Source organism: Drosophila virilis, chromosome X, assembly GCF_030788295.1.
Source record: "Drosophila virilis strain 15010-1051.87 chromosome X, Dvir_AGI_RSII-ME, whole genome shotgun sequence".
Classification (NCBI taxonomy): Eukaryota; Metazoa; Arthropoda; class Insecta; order Diptera; family Drosophilidae; genus Drosophila; species Drosophila virilis.
The window spans coordinates 4,042,627-4,064,209 of NC_091543.1; the positions used below are offsets into that span (position 1 = coordinate 4,042,627).

General features: G+C 44.8%; 4 protein-coding genes across 5 annotated transcripts in view; 3 read left to right on the forward strand and 1 right to left on the reverse strand.

Annotated features, from left to right (window-relative positions):
• Positions 1 to 21,583, forward strand: part of kek5 (kekkon 5) — a 312,008-nt gene that overhangs the window by 64,141 nt on the left and 226,284 nt on the right. Inside the window, exon 3 of the mRNA XM_015169550.3 lies at positions 17,250 to 17,303. The gene's annotated coding sequence lies outside the window, so the exon portion shown is untranslated. The remainder of the gene's footprint in view (positions 1 to 17,249; positions 17,304 to 21,583) is intronic.
• Positions 3,498 to 7,338, forward strand: LOC116652273 (trichohyalin-like). Its single transcript, XM_032440552.2, has 3 exons — positions 3,498 to 3,850; positions 3,929 to 5,389; positions 5,458 to 7,338. Exons 1-3 carry the CDS (start codon positions 3,708 to 3,710, stop codon positions 6,806 to 6,808), a joined length of 2,955 nt encoding a protein of 984 aa, XP_032296443.1. The 5' UTR covers positions 3,498 to 3,707; the 3' UTR covers positions 6,809 to 7,338.
• LOC6634765 (farnesol dehydrogenase) lies at positions 8,890 to 10,497 on the forward strand. Its single transcript, XM_032440556.2, has 3 exons — positions 8,890 to 9,485; positions 10,138 to 10,278; positions 10,353 to 10,497. Exons 1-3 carry the CDS (start codon positions 8,907 to 8,909, stop codon positions 10,392 to 10,394), a joined length of 762 nt encoding a protein of 253 aa, XP_032296447.1. The 5' UTR covers positions 8,890 to 8,906; the 3' UTR covers positions 10,395 to 10,497.
• Positions 12,907 to 14,746, reverse strand: LOC6634763 (GRB10-interacting GYF protein 2). Of its 2 annotated transcripts, none has more exons than XM_032440554.2 (3): positions 14,452 to 14,746; positions 13,868 to 14,392; positions 12,907 to 13,808 (listed from the first exon to the last, which is right to left on the reverse strand). In XM_032440554.2, the coding sequence occupies exons 1-3, from the start codon at positions 14,607 to 14,609 to the stop codon at positions 13,082 to 13,084; spliced, it is 1,410 nt and encodes a 469-aa protein (XP_032296445.1). In that variant the 5' UTR covers positions 14,610 to 14,746; the 3' UTR covers positions 12,907 to 13,081. The 2 variants fall into 2 exon arrangements, with proteins under 2 accessions (XP_032296445.1, XP_032296446.1); XM_032440555.2 differs by having other exon boundaries at positions 12,907 to 13,796; positions 14,452 to 14,745.

Consider the following 21,583-nt stretch of genomic DNA (forward strand, 5'->3'; position numbering starts at 1 on the left):
GTAGCAAGAAGCAGAAGCAGAAGCAGAAGAAGCAGCAAAACTAGCATAACAACCAAAGCAAATTGGCGCAGACTTGAAGAAGTGCTTAACTAGATGTACAACATGCACATTACATAATACAAATACACCCGGCCATCGCTATGGAGCGCAAATTAATTCGACTGGCATCAAAAAAAAAAAGTTGTGCCTTAATTGTGCAGAGGTCAAAGTTTGGCGACAAATTCGAAATCTCAACTGTTTGCCAAATGGTCTGCTTGATCTACAGGGTATAAAACAGCGGCTAAGGGGCATGGTACAAAAAAGGGTATTAATTGCGTAGGACAATCAAAATCGCATAGCTATAAATATATATATATATATATATATATATATATATATAACATATGAATCCCATGTGTGAACATATCTTGCTCGTGAATTGCTCAACTCTTCAAGTTCGCAACAAAGATATATAGCTTCCAATTGGAATCGGTCGGTCTTAGTTTCTCAAAGTTTTTCTGTCCCCAAGGTTTTTAGCTAATTAAAGCTTCATTTATTCTCTCACATTTCTGCGGGATCAAGGATAAATAACTGTCCTCAAGAGTATTTCATCTGCGGCATGCCCAAGCGTCCAGTTTTAGTTTATTTTTATAGCCTGATCCAATTTAAAATGGCTTAAGAAGGGCATATTGGCTTTGTGCGAATGTGTGTAACAGCCAACAGAAGGCGTTGTCGAAGCCGTGCAATATATGAAGTCTTGATTATGATATCGTACGCAGAACGAGAATGTGATTTTAAAACTATCGATTTTTATATCGATAGCTTTCTATATATCCAAAATATTGATAAAAATCGCTTTTGAGCCCTGGTTCCGTAAGCATCGCCCGATATCTCTCCTTATTTTCGTAAATATTTATGTTTAGATCTTATTTTAAAGAGCCAACTCGATATCTCTATTATTTTACAAAATATCGATAAGTATCGATATCAGAAAGACTCAATGTCTCTATTTATATCGAAAATATCGATAAAGATCGAATTGAAAACTGTTTTGTGAAAACTATCCGATATCTCTTTCCTCTTTGCCAGCTATCGATAAATATCGATTTTAAGAAATAGTTTCTTAAGCACAACTCGAAAATTATAACGCCTATAAATATCTAACTTGGTATGTAGCTGCTCATTTAGTACACACGGATCAGATATATTCCACTCTTTGGATAACTCAACCCAGTGGAAAAGCTTCTCCCTACAAATTTCATAGAGATCGGACTTTAAATAACGAAATAATTTGGAAACGTGGAGGTATAGAAATAAGGACTGAAGAGTGCTTGTAAAGACAGTTCGGGCTCTGGGTTGAGGGTATCTCGCAGTCGGCCATTGCCGACTTCCGACTCCTGACTGGCGCACTCTTACTTGTTTCTTGTCATTATGTGTATCGCACGCTGGCAAGTTGAGTGCCAGTTAAATAAGTATACCCGTCAGACCCGGCCGGTCTAGAGGTGTGGATGGGGCGGTTAGGCGCCAGCTCTCCGCAACCCGGCGCGATTTAATCGTGACACCTGTCCAGCTGGTCAACTGGTTGGTCGCTGGGCCAGTGACACGCTACGCCGGGCGGCATAATTAAAAGTTAAGTACCTGACCGGCAGACACACACAAACACAAACACAAACACACACACGCAACACACAGAGTTATACACTGGCTAAAACGGTTCTCCCTAGACGCAGCTAAGCACAGACAGAGCCAAAGGCAGCGAGGCGCAGAGAGGGCCGCACTACATAGAGAAAGTGGACTAGGTCTCGTATGCACAGAAAACAACATGCCGTTGACTTGAACGCTGCATTTTTTAATGGGCCAACTGCAGCTGGGGTCGCGCGGGAGCTGGCAAAATGAGCGCGGCTAGGGGGTCGGGGGTCGGGGGATCGGTAGGTAGCCAACAGACGGCGACACCAAACCAGCCAAATGCTAGCCTGTTAAATTTTTCACAAAAGAACTTAACGCAAATATGCTTTAATGAGCTGTCGGTTTCCGTTCAGGCGCCAGACCAGGGTATGCTATATTTCTAACAAAGCTTGCCAAAGTCCATCGGAAAGTGTGAAAGTTCCCTGTATTAAGTGTATGTAACAGACAAAAGTAAGCATCTTTGATCACATAACTCATATATGTATATATTATTAATTAACTATTTCCACATCCCCATCCATCTGTGCACATGTGTCTATCGCGAGAATTATACAAGTGAAACACTTGAAATTTGAAATACATATTTTTCTTAACCTTACGCAGAACGAATATATCATCTTTTTCGATATGCTATTTCCACTTGCATTATATCAATAAATATCTTGGTCTTTGGTTTTTTGAGCACAGCTCGAGAAATTTTTGAAGCTATATATGCCAAACTTGGTATGTAAGCTCTTGTATATATTATAGAGTACAGAAAAGTAATATCTCATATTTTGATTGCTTGACACACAAGATTCAGCCTACAGACTTTATTGATAAGTTGAGCAAAAGGTTGCTAGCTTAAGAGTTATTAAAGTTTATTCTTCTTTTTTGTTTTGGTTCGTTGAGAAAAGCTTATGAATATCACAAAGTTCCTTAAAAAGCTATGCCTAGCGAAATACTCTCCGTAAGTGTATTCAAAATGTGCCAAACCAAGGCTAGCTTTACGAACTGGAGCGTTATTTGTAGGTAAGACGGCTTTTAAATGCCTCAATTGACCGCGCAGGTTGTCTACATACACACAGACATAGATATATCCATATATACAGGTATATAAAGGATATATATGTATATATATATATAAGGGATGTCGACTGGTTGTCAACGTAAAGTCCTTGAATGAGTTTTGTGAGGTCGTAACTTCATTAAACACTAAACTTCTTCTAAGTGCGTTTGCATTTAAGTGGAATTTCCTGCTCGCAACTTGTTGCGGTTTATTAACTAAACGCCACGCCCCATCTCCACTTAACGCCTTTACTTGTGGTGCGAATAGTCGCACTCGCTTTAATTACTGACAGATAATTCGATTGTCCTGGCGCTGAAATATACCCAAAGGCTAAATTAAGCCCCATGGAATATCCAAGGCATGGCCATGGAAAGAAATTATATCATGCCATTAAGGGTTGTATGGTATAAGCTATAAGAAAACATTTGCTAAAAAATCACTTTAAATAAAAGAACACAGGGCATCTATTGAAAGAATATAGAAGCAATAGTAAAAGCTATTCGAGCTAATGATTATTTGATAGATGGATTAATTGATAATAACTGATTTCAAAGAAAGGAGTCGAAATTTCGATGATGTGCAGGAAATAAAATATCTGCCTGGAAGAACTTACCCGTGTTAAGACTCTAGCTCTTATAGACCCTAAGGTCGGACTTAACTTAACTTGTACGACTCAGATATGGAATTTGATGTACTGCATTATCCAATATTTTTCTAAGATAAGCAGCCTTCGACTGAGTAGCCCTTGCTGAGTTGTTGTGTAACGGAGCAGACTGTGAAAGTTTGCATTCATATATTTTAGTATCGTCTCTCAACAGCTGAGGCAACAACAACAACAACTAACTAAACAAAATCGAAAACTCCGGCCACGGAACCAACTATTGACACAAAGAAAAAGGCAATTCGCGTCAGTGAAGCAATCGACGCATTTGATTCAATTTATGCACCCGACCCATTTCACTCGAAACAAACCCTTGATTGTTTGGAAGATCAGATGGCGTATGTGGCTAGCAATGATCAGCATGGCAATGAGATAATGCGCGTCATGTTGTCCACGGAGCCGGGCAAGCGGACAGTCGCCTCATGCCAGAATCTCAGAATTAATTGCAGTCCAGCCCGAACGCAGCCGGATACGCGGTAAGTTTTGTCGTATCGACGTGTTATGCCTGCAAAATATCTTCCACTCTCGGCTGTTCGAACCTGTGTGCGTTACAGACCGGGACGTTACGATCATCGCCATCGTTTCCATTATTTTGCGGATACCACACCCAGTCAGCGACAGGATGTGCGCCTCCTGCAGGAGCAGCACATAGATCACCATCAGCAGCAGAGGGAGCGTCAGCAGCAGGAGAAGTTGGGGCTAGAGAAGCAACAACCAGATAGGGTACAGAAGAAAAGGGTGCAGCAGGAGAAGACTCAGGGACAGACACAGAAAAAGGAACAGCTACAGCCAGAGATGTCACAATCTGAGAAGCAGCCTCAGCCGCAGAGGTTGCAACTGGAAAGATCGCATTCAGAGAAGAAAGCTCTGTCAGAGAAATCGCAGCCGAAGATGCAGTCGCAGCCAGAGTTGCAGTCGCAGCTGGTTAAATCCCACTTGTCAAAGTCGCAGCCTGAGAATAACTCGCGTTTGGCAAGTTCCCAACCGGAGACGCACTTGGAGAAGTCGCACTTGAAAAAGTCGCACTTGAAGGTATACTTGGAGAAGGAGTACTTGGAGAAGGAGTACTTGGAGAAGGCGTACATAGAGAATTCGTATACCGAAAAGACATACTCGGAGAAGTTGCAGCCGGAGAAATTGCAGCCGGAGAAGTTGCAGCCGGAGAAGTCGCACGCGGAGAAGTCGCACGCGGAGAAGTCGCCAGTAGAGAAAACGTACTTGGAGAAATCGCAGCCTGAAAAGTCTCACGTAGAGAAGACGTACTTGGAGAAGTTGCAGCCGAAAAAATCGCAGTTGGAAAAGTCGCAATGGGAGAGTTGCAAGCTGGAGAATTCGCTACCGGAGAAGCCGCAGTCGGCGAAATTGAAACCGGAGAAAACGCAGCCGGCCAAGAAGTCCCAGCCGGGGAAGGCGCGTTCACAAATGCTGTATTCGGAGATGAATTTGGAGCCAGATAAAAAGTCACAGGCAGTGAAGCTGAAGCCTGAAAAGTCTCAACCGGATATGCCTAAGCCAGAAAAGTCACAGCCGGTAAGGTCGCTGGCGGACAGGTCGCATCTGGATAAGTCGCTGCCGGATAAGTCGCATCTGGATAAATCACACTCGGAGAAAAAGGCACAAGCCGAGAAGTCGCACTCGCCGAAGTTGCAAGCGGAGATGTCGCAACCGGACAAAAAGTCACAACCGGAAAAGCATCCGCAAGCAGAGAAAAAGTCGCATCCAGAGATATCGCAACCAGAGATATCGCAACCAGAGATATTGCCACCGGAAGGAAAGACACAGCCAGAGTATTTACCGCCACCGAAAAGGGCACAACCTGTGACGCTACAGATACAGACGAAGGAAAGTGTGAGCGTGGAAGAGCTGGCCCTGTGGAACAGCACCGAGGTAATTGCGCATAGCACGCTGCTCTCCACAGGCGAATCGCAGGATAGGATCTACAAGAGAGGCAACAGTGCCAATGCCTCGTCGAAATCGCCAGACTCGCCCTTTTACGCTTGGCTGGCGGCCAAGAAGTAAGCTAACCCCTGCAGCCAGCTCGCACGAACTCAGCTAATCCCAAATCGAACCCTTCAACCCACAGTGAACTGCAACAGCAGCTGGCCATGGATCGCCGGCTGTACTCGGAGCTGGAGCAACAGCGTGCGGTGGAGCGTGCCCGCCTGGCGCAGCTGAAGTACGAGCGCTGGATACAGGCCAAGACAAATCAGATGCGTCGCGCCAAATCCGATCTGAGCTCCGCACAGACGACGGCCAAATCGCGACAGTCGCTGCCCGCCGACGAGGCGCAGCGACGCCTGCTCGATTGGGAGCGCGAGAAGCGTGCCGAGCTCAAGGCGCAGCGGCTGGAGCGTGAGGCGTTCCTGGCACGCCAGAATCTAATTGATTCGACGCGCCGTGAACTGAGCGCCGAGGCCTGGGAGCAGTGGGTCTATGCGACGCGCAATCGCCCCAAGCCCGTGGCCATGGGCCGTGGCCTGGACTCGTTGCGCGCATCCAATGCGCCGCACTATCGCAATCCCAACGAGTGGCAGACGCTGTTGCCGACGGCCCGAACGGGACAGCAAGGACAGCAGCAGCCAACTCAGGCGACGGCGCAGGTGCGCAGCGGCCCGGACTATGAGCGGCTGGAGCGACTGGCGCAGCCGCGACGCAAACTCTGGCGTCAGACGTTCAATGAGCCCGTTCGTCTGACGACCAAGGAATGCGGTATGCCAGCCAAGACGACGACGGCGACATTCGGCTCCGGGGGTGGAGGTGAGCACAACAGGGATACGGAGCGTTTGCGTCTGAGCGATGCCGCATCACAGACCCAGCCGGAGGATGCGGAGATGACGCTGCTCGAGAAGAGTCGGAGAGCGGATGCGACCACGGATAGCTGCCTGTTGCGGCCGCAGCGTAGTCCCATCATCTGGAGCAAGAGCAATGCGCAGCGTGTGCGTGAAATGCGCAAGGTCGTCCAGCCGTCAGAATGTGGCCAGGGGCCGCGCCAGCTGCGCGACGATCAGCTGGAGCAGCTGCGCAAGCAGCAGGACATGCAGAATAGCAAAATATTGCCGCGCAAATTCCAACAGAAGCGCGAACAATTGCGCAAAAAACTGAAGGCCTGGGTCGAGGAGGGCAAGGCGCTGCCGGAGCGCAGTCTGAGCGACAGTTGCCGCAATCTGAAAGATGAACTCAAGCAGGAGCTGCGCCAGGAGTTAAAGCAACAGCAGCGACGCGCCGTTTATGTGGACGAGGCAGCGAATACCCAGCGGCATAATGCGCGAAAAATGTCGCTCACCGAGACGCGTATTCAACGCTCCGAGGAGCAATTGCAATCGATAGCCAGGAAATCGATTGCACCATTGCAGCGTGCACGCAGCACTGAGCCGAAGCGTCTGCTCATGGGCAAGGAGGCCAAGGAGGCGCAGAAATCAAAACCCTGGCGTTAGTTTGTCTACAACGTTTAGCCAAGGTCAAATGACCGCAACCAAACCCTTCCATAAGGCTCTTCTTTAACCCGTTCCCTTAACCCTTTTCCTAACCTCCATCCATAATCACTCCTACCTAGATCACCTTTCCTTAACCCTTCCCACTCCTCTTCCTCCTCACCTTTCCCTAACTATACTCACTTAACAATGCATCTTCCTCGTTAACTCACCTGCCTTAATCTCCCAGCTTAACCCCTTCTTACCTAACCCTACCCCACATAACCCGCATCGCTTAAGCTTCCACCTTCCTACCCTCCTCCCCCATCCCTTTCCCATTCCCCTATCCCTTTCCCATTCCCCAGCCCCTACCCAATCCCAACGATACCCAACATAGTTTTTTTTTTATTTACTTTTCCGTCGTATAATTTGCATAGATCTAAATTGAGGCTAGACCTATTTATTTTTGTTTTCCTAGGAGTTTTAGGAATTCTTGAATTTAGTTGCTTTTGTGTGTAGTAAATTATAAATAATAAAAATCGCTAATATAGGAACCGAAGTAGATAATCGATAATCGCCAATTATCAGTCGCAAGGATTGGAAGCGTGCGACTATTTGGAAGTGACCGACTGGAAGATATCCTGTACCCTGTACGGGCCAGCGAGAAAAATTAATATTGAGACATGCTCAAATAAGCCCGTTCTCCATCGATATTTATCGATATTCTAGCTTTTGTTGCAGATGTAGCTAGTGGCTTCCAAATCGAAATTCATTATCTCTGGCTCTTAAAAGCTCCGGCAAAAATAGTGTATCGATATCGATTTTTATTGATTTTTTCAAATAGGTCGAGCTATCGATACTTATCGATACCTTGAAAACTGCTTGAGCTGATAGTCTATCTAGAGTTTATTGTGAATTCAATGAAGTCTAAAGAGTTTTACGACTTGCCTCTTTTCTCTAATCTATTTTTTTTGGATCTCAGATGCTTCGATCCTGCTTCGACTTAAGTCTTTCTTAACGAGTCGAAAATCGATACTTATCATTCATTTAAAATACCCTTATGCTGTTCAATATTTTCGTTGTTTAGCTGTCGGCAGTTGAGGCTGATCCAGAATATATTTATATAAATGCTTTTTGGAATCGGAGAAGCCTTCTTCCTGTGCCAAACATTATCTAATGGTATGTGGTTTGAACCAATACAATTCGAGCCCGAAATTCAATTTTATTTTTTAACTTTTAACCAAAAAATGTCTCGCCTCAGAATAACGAACATTCTGCCGGTAAACCCAAACTCCTATGCGTCTATTGTAAATGCCTGTCTTATATAGAATTTGGCATCCAAACAATGCAGTTCGATTCGTAGAAACGTAAAGTGAACTATTCATGTTTGCCTGTTTAAAGCCGGCAAACCAAATAGCTGTACGCCTTCTCCTAGAGCTACACTGTGCTACACTCGAAAAAAAGTCTCATTTTAGTAAATCGGCATAAAATGTTCTGAAATTAAGAAAACGTGAGCATCAAAATACGATTTGTTACCAAGTATTTTCTACTTTTCCGACAATTTTTTGCAACGTTTCAAAAAATCGTTTCTATTTTTCTGGAATTTTTCATAAATTCTGATAGACTTTTATTTAACCTTTAAATTTCTTAGAAAATTTATAGAAAATAAATGTTGACTCTATCAGGAAATTGTTTTACTTTATAGAAATTTTAACTCAGACCGAACTGCTAAACTGTTGGGCTGTTTTTTTTTCTCTGAGTGTACCTAATCACAGCGGGCATACAAATGGATGATGGGGAGGGGCTTGCGGCAAGTGTTTGGTAATTACAGCTGCGATGGGGCATTGCTCGAAGGATATATAGAGGGTAATGGGTGTTGGGTGGTTAGCTGGGATGGGTGTGCATCCAGCTCAGACGATTACCTCAACGTGGCCCAAAGACAAAGACATGAGCATGGAATGGTGTCAGAGAGAGAGGGAGAGCGAGGTAGAGAGTAAATCGATACGACTTAGGCCCCACTCCGTTGACCTGTTCGATCCATTCGCATTGCTGAGGCTTCCAGCTGAGGGCTCTGCACAGCTGGCGGGCCCAATTTGCCGTGCAGCTCGGCTCAGTCGACAGCATGGAACGTTGGCGCAACAAAGTGGCCGTGGTAAGCGGCGCCAGCGCTGGCATCGGTGCCGCCTGTGCCCGGGCATTGGTCGGTGCCGGTCTGTTGGTTGTGGGCCTGGCCCGACGCCAGGAACGCATCGAGCAGCTGCGCGCCCAGCTGCCGCTGCCCCAGCAACAACGCCTGCACGCTGTCCAATGCGATATAACAAACGAATCGCAAGTGCTGCAGGCATTCGACTGGACCAAGCGACAGCTGGGCGGTGTCCATGTGCTGGTCAACAATGCGGGCATCATGGCCACCACGGAGCTGAGCGGTGCCGGCAATACGCAACCGATACGCGACACCGTCGAGACAAACATAATGGGCAGTGTCTATTGCATACGCGAGGCATTTCAGGCGATGCGCTTGCAGCAGCAGCAGCCGGGTCATGTGATCATTGTTAACAGCGTGGCGGGGCAGCAGGTGCCAAATCTGGGTACACAGCTGCCCTCGCTGAACATCTATCCGGCCAGCAAGTTTGCTTTACGCGCCATGCAGGAGATCTATCGACAGGAGTTTCAGCGTCACAAGACCCAAGTCCGGGTCTCGGTAAGTGTGAACTGAGCTAGAGCTCTGCGTCGGCTAATCAATCGAAAGTAACTCAAATATTATATCGACTTAATCGACTCGATAAAACGATAAAGATAGATTGCATTTAGCTCAGACTCAAATCGATCGAATCAATTTGTTTTTGTCTGCAACTCGGAACAAGTAATATTCTTGATTCAAACGAAGTTGGAGTCATCAGCTTTGAGCTAACAACATGTTCGAGCAAAAAAATGTTTAACTCGAACACAACCGAATGAACCGCGATGTTTGAAGCCAGCTAGCGCGATCAGCTTGAGCGCGAAACAATTGACTTAATTTTATATCGTTTGCAATTACTTTGGCTTCGAGCATCTTTATGCAAACGAAGTTCGAGCATGTTCGAGTTCGATCATCTCGAGACAGCAGCATGTTTGAGTTTTCTGCATGCTCGACGTTTTTCGCTTGACTCAATGCATTTAGCCAGGCAAATACTCTGCCCTCCAGAGCTCTACACTTACCAATTTAGTTTCTCCAACACGAGACATATTGTCCTAATGGAAGTCGAATAGGCTTTTTGTGTTAGGCTCGTGTTCGCGACCATCTCTAGTCGGAGTCACGTTCCACCTGTGTGTATATATGGCACATTGTTTTATTATTTCGATTGCCATTGCAGACAATCAGTCCCGGCATTGTCGACACGGACATCTTGCCCGAGCAGCTGCAGGCCGTCATTAAGCAGCACATGCCCATGCTGCGCGCCGAGGATGTAGCCGATGCCATACTGTGGACCATTGGCACGCCAGCCAATGTGCAGGTCAGTGCCGGCTCCTTAACATAACTCGGCTCTCACTTAATTGCTCACCCAAATGCTACTTCTACTTCTGGCAGGTGCAAAACATCACCATCAAGCCGCAAGGTGAAAAGTTTTAGGCGGCGTACGCAATCAACTTCGGCATTTGCAAAGGCGGATTATACCATATATATAAATATATACACATTATATTGATGAACCAAATATATACACTGTTCACGGGATGGTCAAGGGCATATTAGTTTTGCTGCTCTCTAGCTAGAGACCAACCACTTGTAGTATTTATTTTAAAATGTTCCATGATATGGTTTAGGGCTGGAGGCGGCAGTTGGGTTCGGCTTACGGTTTGAACCAGCGGCCTGCCTTTGGGTTGGTTCGCTGCGGCTCATAATAAAATTGCAATACAAATACCTGGCTCGAACCGGTTCGGTTCAGCTCAAACTTGGCTTGCGCACTTATTGATACCTTGCTTTAAATTAAGTTTGGTTAACTTAAGAATCAACTGATTCGTTTTCAAGGCTCGATGGCTATTCGACTGCCTGCCTCGAACCGGTTCGGTTCCAGACTTACCTGCTTGTCCCCTTCCATTACCCAGTCCAATCAACCCAAATGGTTTGGCCTTCAACCTCCAGAGAACAGAATGTCGAATAATGCTACAAGGATTTTCTGGCCAAGAAAAGCTGTTCCAGCTTAACTCAAGGGACGGCCACTGAGCGAAATCAACTTGATTGAAGTACATTGTGGCCGAAAGCTCATGTAGCTGAGTGTAACTGTGTGTGTGTGTGTGTGTGTGTGTGTGTGTGTGTCCAGACTCTTATTTTTCGGGGTCTTGGCCTACATGATCAATGCGCCCAGCCACACAATTCCCGCACACACAGAAACACACACACACATACATCGATCAGGTCAGCGGAGGTGCAATTGTTGAATCAGCAGAAGAAGAAGATAAACAACAACAACAAAAAATGGAGAAGGGCAAAGAAGAAATTTGCATTTGTGTTTTGGAAATGACGCAGGTGCCTTGCCTTGGAGCTGGTTGCGTAGCTGGACAAGCAGCTCATTGGATTCGCAAACAAGCCAAAGTTGTTGCCCCAAAACTCAACATGGTGAAAAGGGAGGGAGGGGAGGGGGGAGAAGGGGGGCTGTGCTGGAGTCGGTTGCAGCCACAAAACATTGCAAGCAGCTCAATTTTTGGCTAAAATGTGGGCTGCCTTTTATCCAGCACTCAAATCAACAGCAGCAGCTGCTGCTGCTGCACTTGCTTCAGCCTCCATCTCTCTCTCTCCCTCTCTCTCTGTCTCGCTCGCTCTCTCTTGCTTATTTTTTCTCTGGGGCATCGATTCATGTGTGTGGCATGTGTGTTGGGGCATGCATTTTAGCCAAGTGCTGCGTCCTGTTGCCTGACCAACAAAAAATGTCTCTGAGCGACACAATGAAAATGGATTAAAAGGATAAGTGGGCGTCGGGCCATATGTGGGCGTGTAGGCGTATAGGCTGCGTATCGGCCTTATAAATCCAAATCCAAGCCCAACCGCATCCTCACCCTCACGCCGCAACCCTACCCACCCAGAATAAGCATTGTCTGCGCTGCGGTCTAATGACCAGACAGTTGACCTGCGCCTGGGGCTTCGGAGCCTTTACAAAGTCAACGGGTAACATGGAGCTGTAATCCCACCGAGCCGAGCATTGAAGGTGTTCCAGCTATTGTTAACCTAATTGAATTAGGCCAAGAAAAAAAATACACAGAAAACTTGACAGCCGAGCTAAGCCAAGCGATATGCCCCGGCAAGATGCTGCAGTCGAGCTTTGCAAAGCTCTTCAGTTGTGAACTGTTCAAAATTGTATTTGTAAGTAACACTCACCTCACCGCACACACGCACACACTGAAAGCAGTGCTGTGGGCTGTGTGCAACAGCATCTGAAAACCAGTGTTGCGCAATTTTGTTTGTTAAGCTTTTGAGCTGCATTTAACACGTCAGCGCACAAAGTGCTGCTGGGCATATTCCCGTAAATATTCCGAACAAATTCCTACGCAGCATCAACAGCTTTAAAAATATGTCAAGGCTTTAAACTTGGTTCAAGTGATATAAACTTTTTCTGAAAGCTCGACTCACTATATTGGATGTTTTAAAAAGCGCATTAAAGCTTTTAGCATTAAATAAAACTTGTTATAAAGAAAAAGACAGCTTAAACGGTAAGCTTTCAAGTGAAAGCTTGACGAAGAACTAGCTTTTTAAGCTCCCAACAGCTCTAGCAGCTTTTTGATTGACTTTCTTGTATAATCTTAATATAGTATGTGAAGTATTCGTGAACAGCTGTATAAACGGATGAATCAAGCGAATAAGTCCGTTCTGGATTAAGCAAAAGCTTTGACTGAAAGCTCATCTAACTGCAGGCCTTTTGTCTAGTTGCTGTCTCTCTCTAACTGCGGTGTTAGACCATTTTCATATAATTTTCCGTAAATAACTTTTTGCCTTTTCTGTGGAGCTTAAAAGCTCATTTTGTGGCGCATTTAATTTGACTGTTTGTTGCTCCTGGCATAAGCTTACCTAAGTTAATATGTTCGATTCATCTTTTGTTAATTCTGCGAAGCTTTAGGCTCATGAGCTTTAAACAGAAGCTTTGTAATGATTCTATGAATTTATGAATTTATTGTCTTTGTATAATTTGTGAAGTATTCATGGTGCTTAAAGCTGGCTGACTTAACTGTTCAACATGGTGGTCAACAGGTGGACAAACGGGAGAACGGACGTATTCTGTGGGCGGGGCAGAGCTTTTGGATTAAGTAAAAGCTTTGCAGCTAGCATCACCTGCGCCGCCGCTGCAAGTGCACCGCATCGATGGCGTCGAGACGCCGGCGCAGAGCACGCTGTGCCGCCGACAGAGGCACATGCAGATACAAGGAGGTGACCTGCTCCTGCAGCTTGCTCTGCTCCAGCTGCTGCTGCTGCCTGGCGCTCGACGGCTGCGCTCGCAGGCGTATGCGTTGTCTGGGCGTCGCGGCCGCCGTCAACTTGCTCAGCCGCGACAACGCCGACAACGGACGCTGCTGCTGCTGCAGGTGTTGTTGCTGCTGCTGCTGCTGCTGCTGCTGCTGCTGCTGCTGCTGCAGGTGTTGCTGCTGCTGCCGCCACCGGAACTCGGTCTGCAGGCCGGAATTGCTTTGGGTTTTGACCGCCAGCTGGGCGAGCCAGCGCTCCCAGGCGAGCTGCGATAGCTGGCGGCGCAGCTGTTCATGGACTCGCTGCTCCTGCTCGGCGCGCAGCTCCTCCTCGCGCCTCTGCTCCAGCTCCTGGCGCTTGCGCTGCTGCCACTGGGCCAGGCACAGCTGTGACTCTTCGCGCCGCTTGCGCTGCGCCTCGGCCGATGCGTTGGGCAGCCGGGCGCTGCACTGCACCCGCCGCTTGGCGTGCAGCCAATCCTCATAGCACTTCTCGGACATCTGTTTGCGCATCTGCTTCAGGCTGTGCAGACGATGCGCCTCGCGTCGACTCTGGCGGCGACGCAGCAACTCCTGTTTTCTGTCATTATCGCTTTTTGTTTATTTTATTTTTTTTTTTTTTTATATTTCGCTAGTGAGCTGGCAACTTACTTTTTGGTCTGCAGCCACTGGTCAAAGGTCAGGCGGCGCTCTGACGCGCCAGCGCTCTCCAGCGACTGCAACTGCAGCGGCAGCGGCAGCGCCAGCGGCAGTGACAGCGGGCGGCTCGAATGTCCGCCGGCTGTGTTAAAGTTCTGTGTTTCTAGCCAGTAGCTGCCGCTGCCGCTGCCGCTGCCGCTGCCTCCGCCGCTGCTGTAGCTATGCTCCGGCGATTGCATGGGCAGCGACAATGACGCTGACGCCGACGCTGACGGCGACGGCGACGGCGAAGGCATCGGCATCATCTCCACAGGACGCGTAGACGCTGGCGGCGTGGACACCCGTCGCGGCTGGGTGACCGCCTGACGGACCAGGCGACTCGTCGAGCTGCTCGACCGGCCGCCCGCCTGCCTTGGGCCCTGAACCAGCACCGGAACGTTGTCCGTCTCAGCCGCCTCCGGCACGCTCTGGATCGTCTCGCGCAGTCGCAGCCGCAGCGTTGGATACACCTTCGGCTGGCCGCCGGCACACGGGAAGCTGCGCTTCACAGGGCACATCAAAAACGGGGTCCGGCTGTGGCCAAATTGTGCGCTTACCCCTGAGCCAGATCGGTTCGGGCATTCGGCGATTGCTTGAGCTCCAGCCTCTGATCCCGTACCTGATCCTGCGCCGGCGGCAGCCCCGACCGGGGCGCGTCCGCGCAGTTCCTGCTGCTGTTGCTTGGGCCGTTCTCCTCAGTCTCCGCCGCAGTCATCGCTTGCACCAGCCAAAGCTTTTCAGCTGACCAATCAAATTTTTGCCTATGTCGAATTCGAGTTGGAAAAGCAAAAAACAAAAAATTTTATTTTATTATTTATTTTTATTTGGTTTTTTTTTTTTATTTTATTTTATTTGTTTTTTTTTTTTTTTTTTTTGACAAAATTTTGAATTTTTTGACAGTTGAATGAAACGAGAGAGCGAGAGAGAGAGAGAGAATGTGGGAGTGAAAGAGAGTGGGATAGAGTGAGCTGATAGTTTGCATAAAAGTTGTTTTTTTGAGCCAGTTAAGCGAGCTTTAAGCTTTTAGGAGATTGTATTCAATGGGCTTTTAAGGAGAGACAAAGAGAGTGAAAGAGAGAGATAGCAGCAGTCGAAAAGATAACAGAAAAAGAGCTTTCGCATGCCGCAACAATAGATTAATCCATAAGAAAGCATGTGTGAAATTCAAGCCTGTAATCTGAGCTTTAAGCTTTTGTGATCTCTTAATTTAAATTCTTTCAAAGTTTTGTAGGCAACAAGCTTTTAGCATTAATCTTAGTGTGTGCTTAACTCGTCAAGATTTTTATAAGCTTTAAAGTTTTTTAAAAAGCTCAGCGTACTGCTTGAATTGGTTGAGCTTTTATCGTTAACAATTTTTCTTTACACCCTCTCTATTTTCTCTACTCTTTACGTTCTCTCCACTTAATTCTCGACTCTACATTCTCACTCTAAAACATTAACCTTGTAGCAACTCTCCACCTCACTCGCATTTTTAATTTCCCTTTTCTCAACGGTTTGGCCTTTTTTTTACTCTCCAAGCTTTGGTCGTTGCGCTTCACTGTTCTCCATAAGCCTGACATCTATGTAGTTTATAGTCTCCATTCTACGCGAATCTCTACACATTATTCTCTATTCTTCACTATCTTTTCTTATCTTCACTCACATCTTATCTGTTCATTTTCTGCACTGCTTCTTCTACTCTCCACATTTTATTCTCCACTCTAAAATTTCTCGATAAGCTTTTGATTTTGTTCTATTTACATTTCTTACCTTAATTTTTACTCTCCACCTTATTTCCTTTGCTCTTCACACTTTATTTTCTACGCTACAAACATTTCAGCTAGTTTCTCCACTTCATTTTCTACTCTACAAAGATTGCAACTAGTTTCTCTACTCGAATCTTTACTCTCCACTTGCTGCTCTTAGCTACGACTTATCAAATCTCTGCTACCTACTTTTATAGCTCTCTACTCTCCTCTTCATTTCCCCCACTATTCATGCTTCATTCGCTACTCTACACTCTACTTGATAAGCTTTTTATTTAGTTCCTAGTCTTTATGCCACACAAATTTCTACTACCTACATATTTAGCTTAATCTCTACTCTCCACCTACATTTTCCTTCTCTCCACCATTTGTTCTCTTCTCTACACTCTCTTCGCCATGGGCATTTGATTGTAATGCTACTCTCCACTCTACTCGTATTTTTATGTTGTATTTTCTCCACTAGTTTTGCTTTATGCTCCTACTCTTCACACTTTATTTTCTATGCACAAACATTCTCCACTCGGATCTTTACTCTCCACTTATCAAATCCCTTCCTTTCTGCCTCTTCCTCTCGCCTTTAGCCACTGACTGTGCGTTCATATCAGGTGCTTCTTTCCCTCTAAGCTGCAATGCGTTGAAGTGGGCGGGGCTTGGGCTGGTCAGGGGTCGCAGCAACTGGGCAGCCAGGTGAAGGTCGCCTACATCCATCAAGTATTTGTCGTTGTCGCAGTCGTTGTCGTTGTCAAATAGCAACAATAACAACAACAGCAACAACAACGACAACAAAAGTTGCCTTTGCCTTTATTTTTGTCTTCGCCGCGTTCTCGTTGACTGAGCTGCTAACAAATTGTTGTGGGTGGCCCGTAAGGGTAGGGCCACAGGAAGAGGGGCGGGGCAGCACAGGTGCAACTGCAGCAGCGAGTCGCTTATAAAAGCGGCAAAATATTTCATTGCAGTCAGTCAGAACGTCAAAGCCACGCCCCTAAAGCAGGCGACATTTATTTGTTTTATTTTAATTGCAGCTACGCAGCGACAGCAACGTCAGCAGCGACGTCAGCAGCGACGTCAGCAGCGGCGTCAGCAGCTGCCAAGGCAACTATTGTGAATGGCTGCAGCTGTGTGCAAGGGAGCGCGTGAGTGCGAGCGAGATCACAAGAGCATAACAGAGCGAATGCAAGGGGCGTGGGTGGGTGGAGGGGGTGAGTTGCTTTTCGGGCCTCACTTGACATTTAACTGTTAACTTGTGAACTGACAAACTGTCAACTGCGAGCTGTCAAACTGAGCGCAGCGACGACGTCGCTGCCGACGCTGACGTCGAATAATAATAACATTTTAATTAAATAAAAGCTGAGAGCTGTTTAGGGTTGTCAACGTCGGCTTTTAACGCAATTATGCAAAATAATATCGAAAAAAAAAAAAATTGAGAAGCATATTTTGAAAAATGAAATAAGCCAAGCAACTACAGTAGACGCTCGCTAACTGAAATAAAAATATATATTTAAGAAAATTTAAGAAATTAATTAGTTCTCTATGTTTACCCTAATCGATCAATTATCGATAATAACAATTATATATATATATATTTATTTATTTATATCTTTTGATTCCAGAAAGATCACAAATGATTCTTGGGCTCAACGAGGATTGACTTGATTTAAGCTTAGGTAAGTGCCAAAAAGTTGTATGCACATCTCGTTTAGCCTATATTTACGCAAAATCGATAAATTATCGATAATCATAAAGCAATCATTAGCAACAATGGATTGAAGAGTAGATCCCGGTAAGAGAAGAACATATTCGTCTTGCAAGATATCTGCAAAATCTTATCAAGATCAAACAACTATATCACATTTCAGATCATCCCAAAAGTAAGTTCTTCCAGGGAAATCTTTTCCCAAACTCGACTTGACTATGCTACTTATATGTGAGCCAAATCTTATCGGACAAATCGGTTCAAAATAAGCCAAAATACTCTCAGCTATCTGCAAAAGTAGATATTAAATCGAAAATATCTTGTTTCTTGTTTCCATGTTCATTTCATTATACCCTGAGCCCATTAAAAACCCCAAATGTATGTAACAGGCAGAAGGAAGTATCTCCGACCCCATAAAGTATATATATTCTTGATCAGCATCAATAGCCGAGTCGATCTAGCCATGTCCGTCTGTCCGTCCATCCGTCTGTCCGTATGTATGAACGCAAGGATCTCAGAACCTATAAGAGCTAGGTTACTTGAAATTTTGGATGTAGATGCTCCTAGTGCCTGCGCAGATCGAGTTTGTTTCCGATAATCGATAACTTACTCCATTTCCAAGCAATCGATAAATATCGATATCCTGTTTTTTGGGCAATTTTTGTAAATAATAAGAGCTAGAGTCACCAATACTAACTAAATTAGAATATATATACGCATTTAATGTTGGAAGAAGAGGGTTCAGGGTATTCCCTAGTTTGACTTGTTTTCTATTAAATTGATAAATTCTTCCACTCCATGCGAAATGCGAGTCTTCCAATTGTTGATGAAAACAACCTCATTTCAAGTATTAACCGTTTCTTTGTTTACCTGCCAGTTGCAACTATTGTGCTGTGCAGGTGTCTATTGTGTTTTGCAAGCGCTTTTCAAGCGCAAGTTCATTTTGGTTGCGATGGCATTGGTTGTCATTCGAATGAGTCGCAACTTCAGCATCGATTGGCTTGTAAAAATTGAAGCAAATGCGTTTGCAGAAAAACCGCGACGAAAGAGACGAAAATACCGCACATAAATTGTCAATTGCAATTGCAGCAAAGCGACACAGCGTGAGATTTCGCCGAGCTGGCAGCCCAAATGTGTCACAACTATTGCACCCTGTGCCATGCAACACCCTGTGCCAGTGTTGCCAAGTTGCAGCATGCAGCCAATGTTGAGAAGCGCCAAGAAATTAAGAAATAAGAAATAGCTAAAATTGGCTTTCTCTCTGTTTCCTGGAGAGAAGCTGGTTTAGCCAAAATAAGCTCGAAAATAATTAGCCACACTTACATCGGGAAAATAGCTAGATTGTCAAATGATATATCTAGCGAGAAAATAGCTGGATTATTCTATTATTATATATTAGTATGAATATGCCGCATTTAGCTGCAAAATAGCTAGATGTGTTGGGTCTTAGGCACATTCAGATATAATATAGCTAGATTCGCCAATCAAGCTGTTAACCACTTTAGCTGATAAATATCTAAGTCAGCAATTAAGTTAACTAGCTGGAAAATAGCTGACAAAGTTTGAAAATATTTAAATTAGTTAAAACATGTTCTTAGCCTTATTTAGCGGAAATTTAGCTACTTTTACAATACACATCCACATGAAGCTAGTAAATAGCTAGATTGACCAAACATGCGCTCATCCTCATTTAGCTAGAATATGGCCAAATTTGCAGTACAAGCAACATTAAGCTAGATTTACACAGAGAGTGCATTTCCTCATTTAGCTGAAATATAGCTAGATCGTAAGACAAGCACTGGCTAGAATATATCGCAAAATGGGCAGCACTGGCCCTACTGCGGCCCACTCGCAAAGTAAATTGCCAGCGAGTTGTAATTGAAAAAATTGCGTTGCATACTTGTAGGCATGATTTATAAAAGCAACAGCAGCAACAGCAACAACAACAGCAACAACAGCAACAACAGCAACAACAACAGCAACAGCAACAGCAACAGCAACAACAACAACTGAAACAACTAAAAAGAGCAAAAAATAAAAAGGGAGCAACAAAAAAAAAGAATGTCACGCCAATTGCTGAGGCAAACAATTTGCGTGTTGCTGTTGCTGTTGCTGTTGTTGCTGCTGTTGTTGTTGCTGCTGTGTCAGCAATTTTTGGTGTTGCGGCTGCTGCTGCCGCTGCGGGTATTGGCAAATGCGTCGAAAGACAATAAACGTGGCCACATGCATAAAATACAACAACAAAAATATATATGTATAAAAAAGCGGAGAGCACAAAATGGGAAGCTGGCAACAAGAAACAGAGAAATTGTCGTTAAGCGAGCCGTGTGTGTTCCAGCAACAACAATGAGAACAACAACAACAACAACAACAATAATGAGTGCAACAACAGCAACAAAAACGACAACAAAACAGATTTTAGCAACAAATTCCACAAATTGTTGAAATAAAAAAAAAAACACAAACTTTAATTCAATTTTATTGATATGCGGAAACAAAAATGATTTGATGCCTCGCAGATCTCTCAGGCTAAGTTCAATCAGGCAATGGCAGGCTGCTGGTTCAAACCCCTTTCCACTGCCCACAGCCCAGATTAGCGAGTATTATATTGAAAATTGTTGATAGATTTCCATTAGGAAAACATTTGCCAGACGAGCTGTCGTAGTCTTTGCGTCTTTTTTGGCAACTGAAAAAGTGGGCAGCCGGTTCGAATCCCCCAACTAGTTGGCTGGTAGGATTACTGCCTCATTTATTTCTATTTATACATATTTCTATATAAGGAATAAATATTCCTTAGATGCACGGCACATCCGTTCACCTTGTGACAGTTACTGAGGCAACCGAAAAAGAGAGGTTGCCGGTTCAAATCACAATCTACTGGCTGTTTGTACTATAGCCTAGCCGTAGCTCTTATTTTCTAATGCTATTTAAAGTGTTGGGTTAATAATATTTAATAAAGTTGTCCACTTGTCAAGGTTTCATTCAGGCAACTTGATAGAGAGGTCGCTGGTTCGAATCGCAGTATGTTTTTCGTCTCAAACCATATTGATGATGCTCCGTAAATGATATTTCGCTTTCGTCGAATTAAACTTTCGAACATTATCGAGTTTCTTAAATCAATTTAAAGCCTTCGCAAACATCAGCCGAATATCTGAACAGCGCGAACATCAACAACAATAACAGAAATACCAACAAGAGATGTTCGCCTTGTCCTTGTTGTCAGTTCCTGTTCCAATAATTTTGGGTAAATGCCCGCCAAAAAAAAAAAAATAAGAAATATATATAAATAAAAATAAAAGAAATGTATTTTTATTTATGCCACACTTTGGGGGGCACCTGCCCCACCGTACCGCCCCATCCGCCCGCCCAGTTGTCAACCGCACAGGCAGAACGCGGATTCTGTTGTCAGCTTTGTAACTTTATTAAAAGCATTTGGAGCCAGTGGAAATGGTACGTGCCCATCGAGGGGCATGCCCTCCACTTTGGCCAGGTATAAACAGGGATGCCGCTTAGCCCAGGCAGAGGTGCGAATACACTGAGAGAAATGCGTGTGCAAGAGTTTCCAATTGTTGCATATTACCGAAGTGTAAAACTTAGAAATCGAAAGTTATTTCAAAAGGGGGTTTTAGAGGCATTTCAAAGGGTTTTAAAAGCGGTTTAATGTGGGTTTGAACTGGCTTTTAGCTAGGCTTTGAGGAGTTTTAGAAGCTGTTATGAAAGTCTTTTGAAAGTGTTTCAAAATATTGCTCATATGCATGGAGCTTCAATTGAAGTAGTTCACAAGTGACTCAAAAGGCCTTTTAAAGCTAGTCTAAAAATAGTTCCAAATAGGCTCAAGCATGATTCAACTGTTTGAAAACGGTTCGAAAAGTGTTAAAAGCAAGTTAAAACTAATTTTTGTAATGATTCGAAAGCGCTTCCAATGTGACGTCAAAGACATAAAAAGAACTGGTTCCAAACATGCATAAAACTGGTTTAAGAACACGCTGAAAAATACTTCCAAAAAGTTTTCAGACAATGCAAAAACGCTAAAAAGTGGCTGAAAAGGAAAGCTAAATTAGCGAAAAATAAAGATTCGAGTGAATAAAAGCCATGTTAACCGATTGGCTTTAAGGAACCGGTTTGAACTAGTTCGCGGGCATTTTCAAAGAAAGAAACCCAAATGAACTTCTCTCAAAACTACGACTTCTTTTTGCTTAGATTCTCAGTAGTTGTTGTACTTTTTTTTCAGTGCATTTCTTGGCAAACATT

Coding starts and splice junctions, on each gene's coding strand:
- LOC116652273 (XM_032440552.2), top strand. CDS start 3,708: ATGGCGTATGTGGCTAGCAATGATCAGCATGGCAATGAGATAATGCGC. Junction 3,851..3,928: donor CGAACGCAGCCGGATACGCG/GTAAGTTTTGTC, acceptor TGTGCGTTACAG/ACCGGGACGTTACGATCATC. Junction 5,390..5,457: donor GCTTGGCTGGCGGCCAAGAA/GTAAGCTAACCC, acceptor TTCAACCCACAG/TGAACTGCAACAGCAGCTGG.
- LOC6634765 (XM_032440556.2), top strand. CDS start 8,907: ATGGAACGTTGGCGCAACAAAGTGGCCGTGGTAAGCGGCGCCAGCGCT. Junction 9,486..10,137: donor AGACCCAAGTCCGGGTCTCG/GTAAGTGTGAAC, acceptor TTGCCATTGCAG/ACAATCAGTCCCGGCATTGT. Junction 10,279..10,352: donor GCACGCCAGCCAATGTGCAG/GTCAGTGCCGGC, acceptor TACTTCTGGCAG/GTGCAAAACATCACCATCAA.
- LOC6634763 (XM_032440554.2), bottom strand. CDS start 14,609: ATGACTGCGGCGGAGACTGAGGAGAACGGCCCAAGCAACAGCAGCAGG. Junction 14,393..14,451: donor CGAACCGATCTGGCTCAGGG/GTAAGCGCACAA, acceptor TGTGAAGCGCAG/CTTCCCGTGTGCCGGCGGCC. Junction 13,809..13,867: donor CAGTGGCTGCAGACCAAAAA/GTAAGTTGCCAG, acceptor ATAAACAAAAAG/CGATAATGACAGAAAACAGG.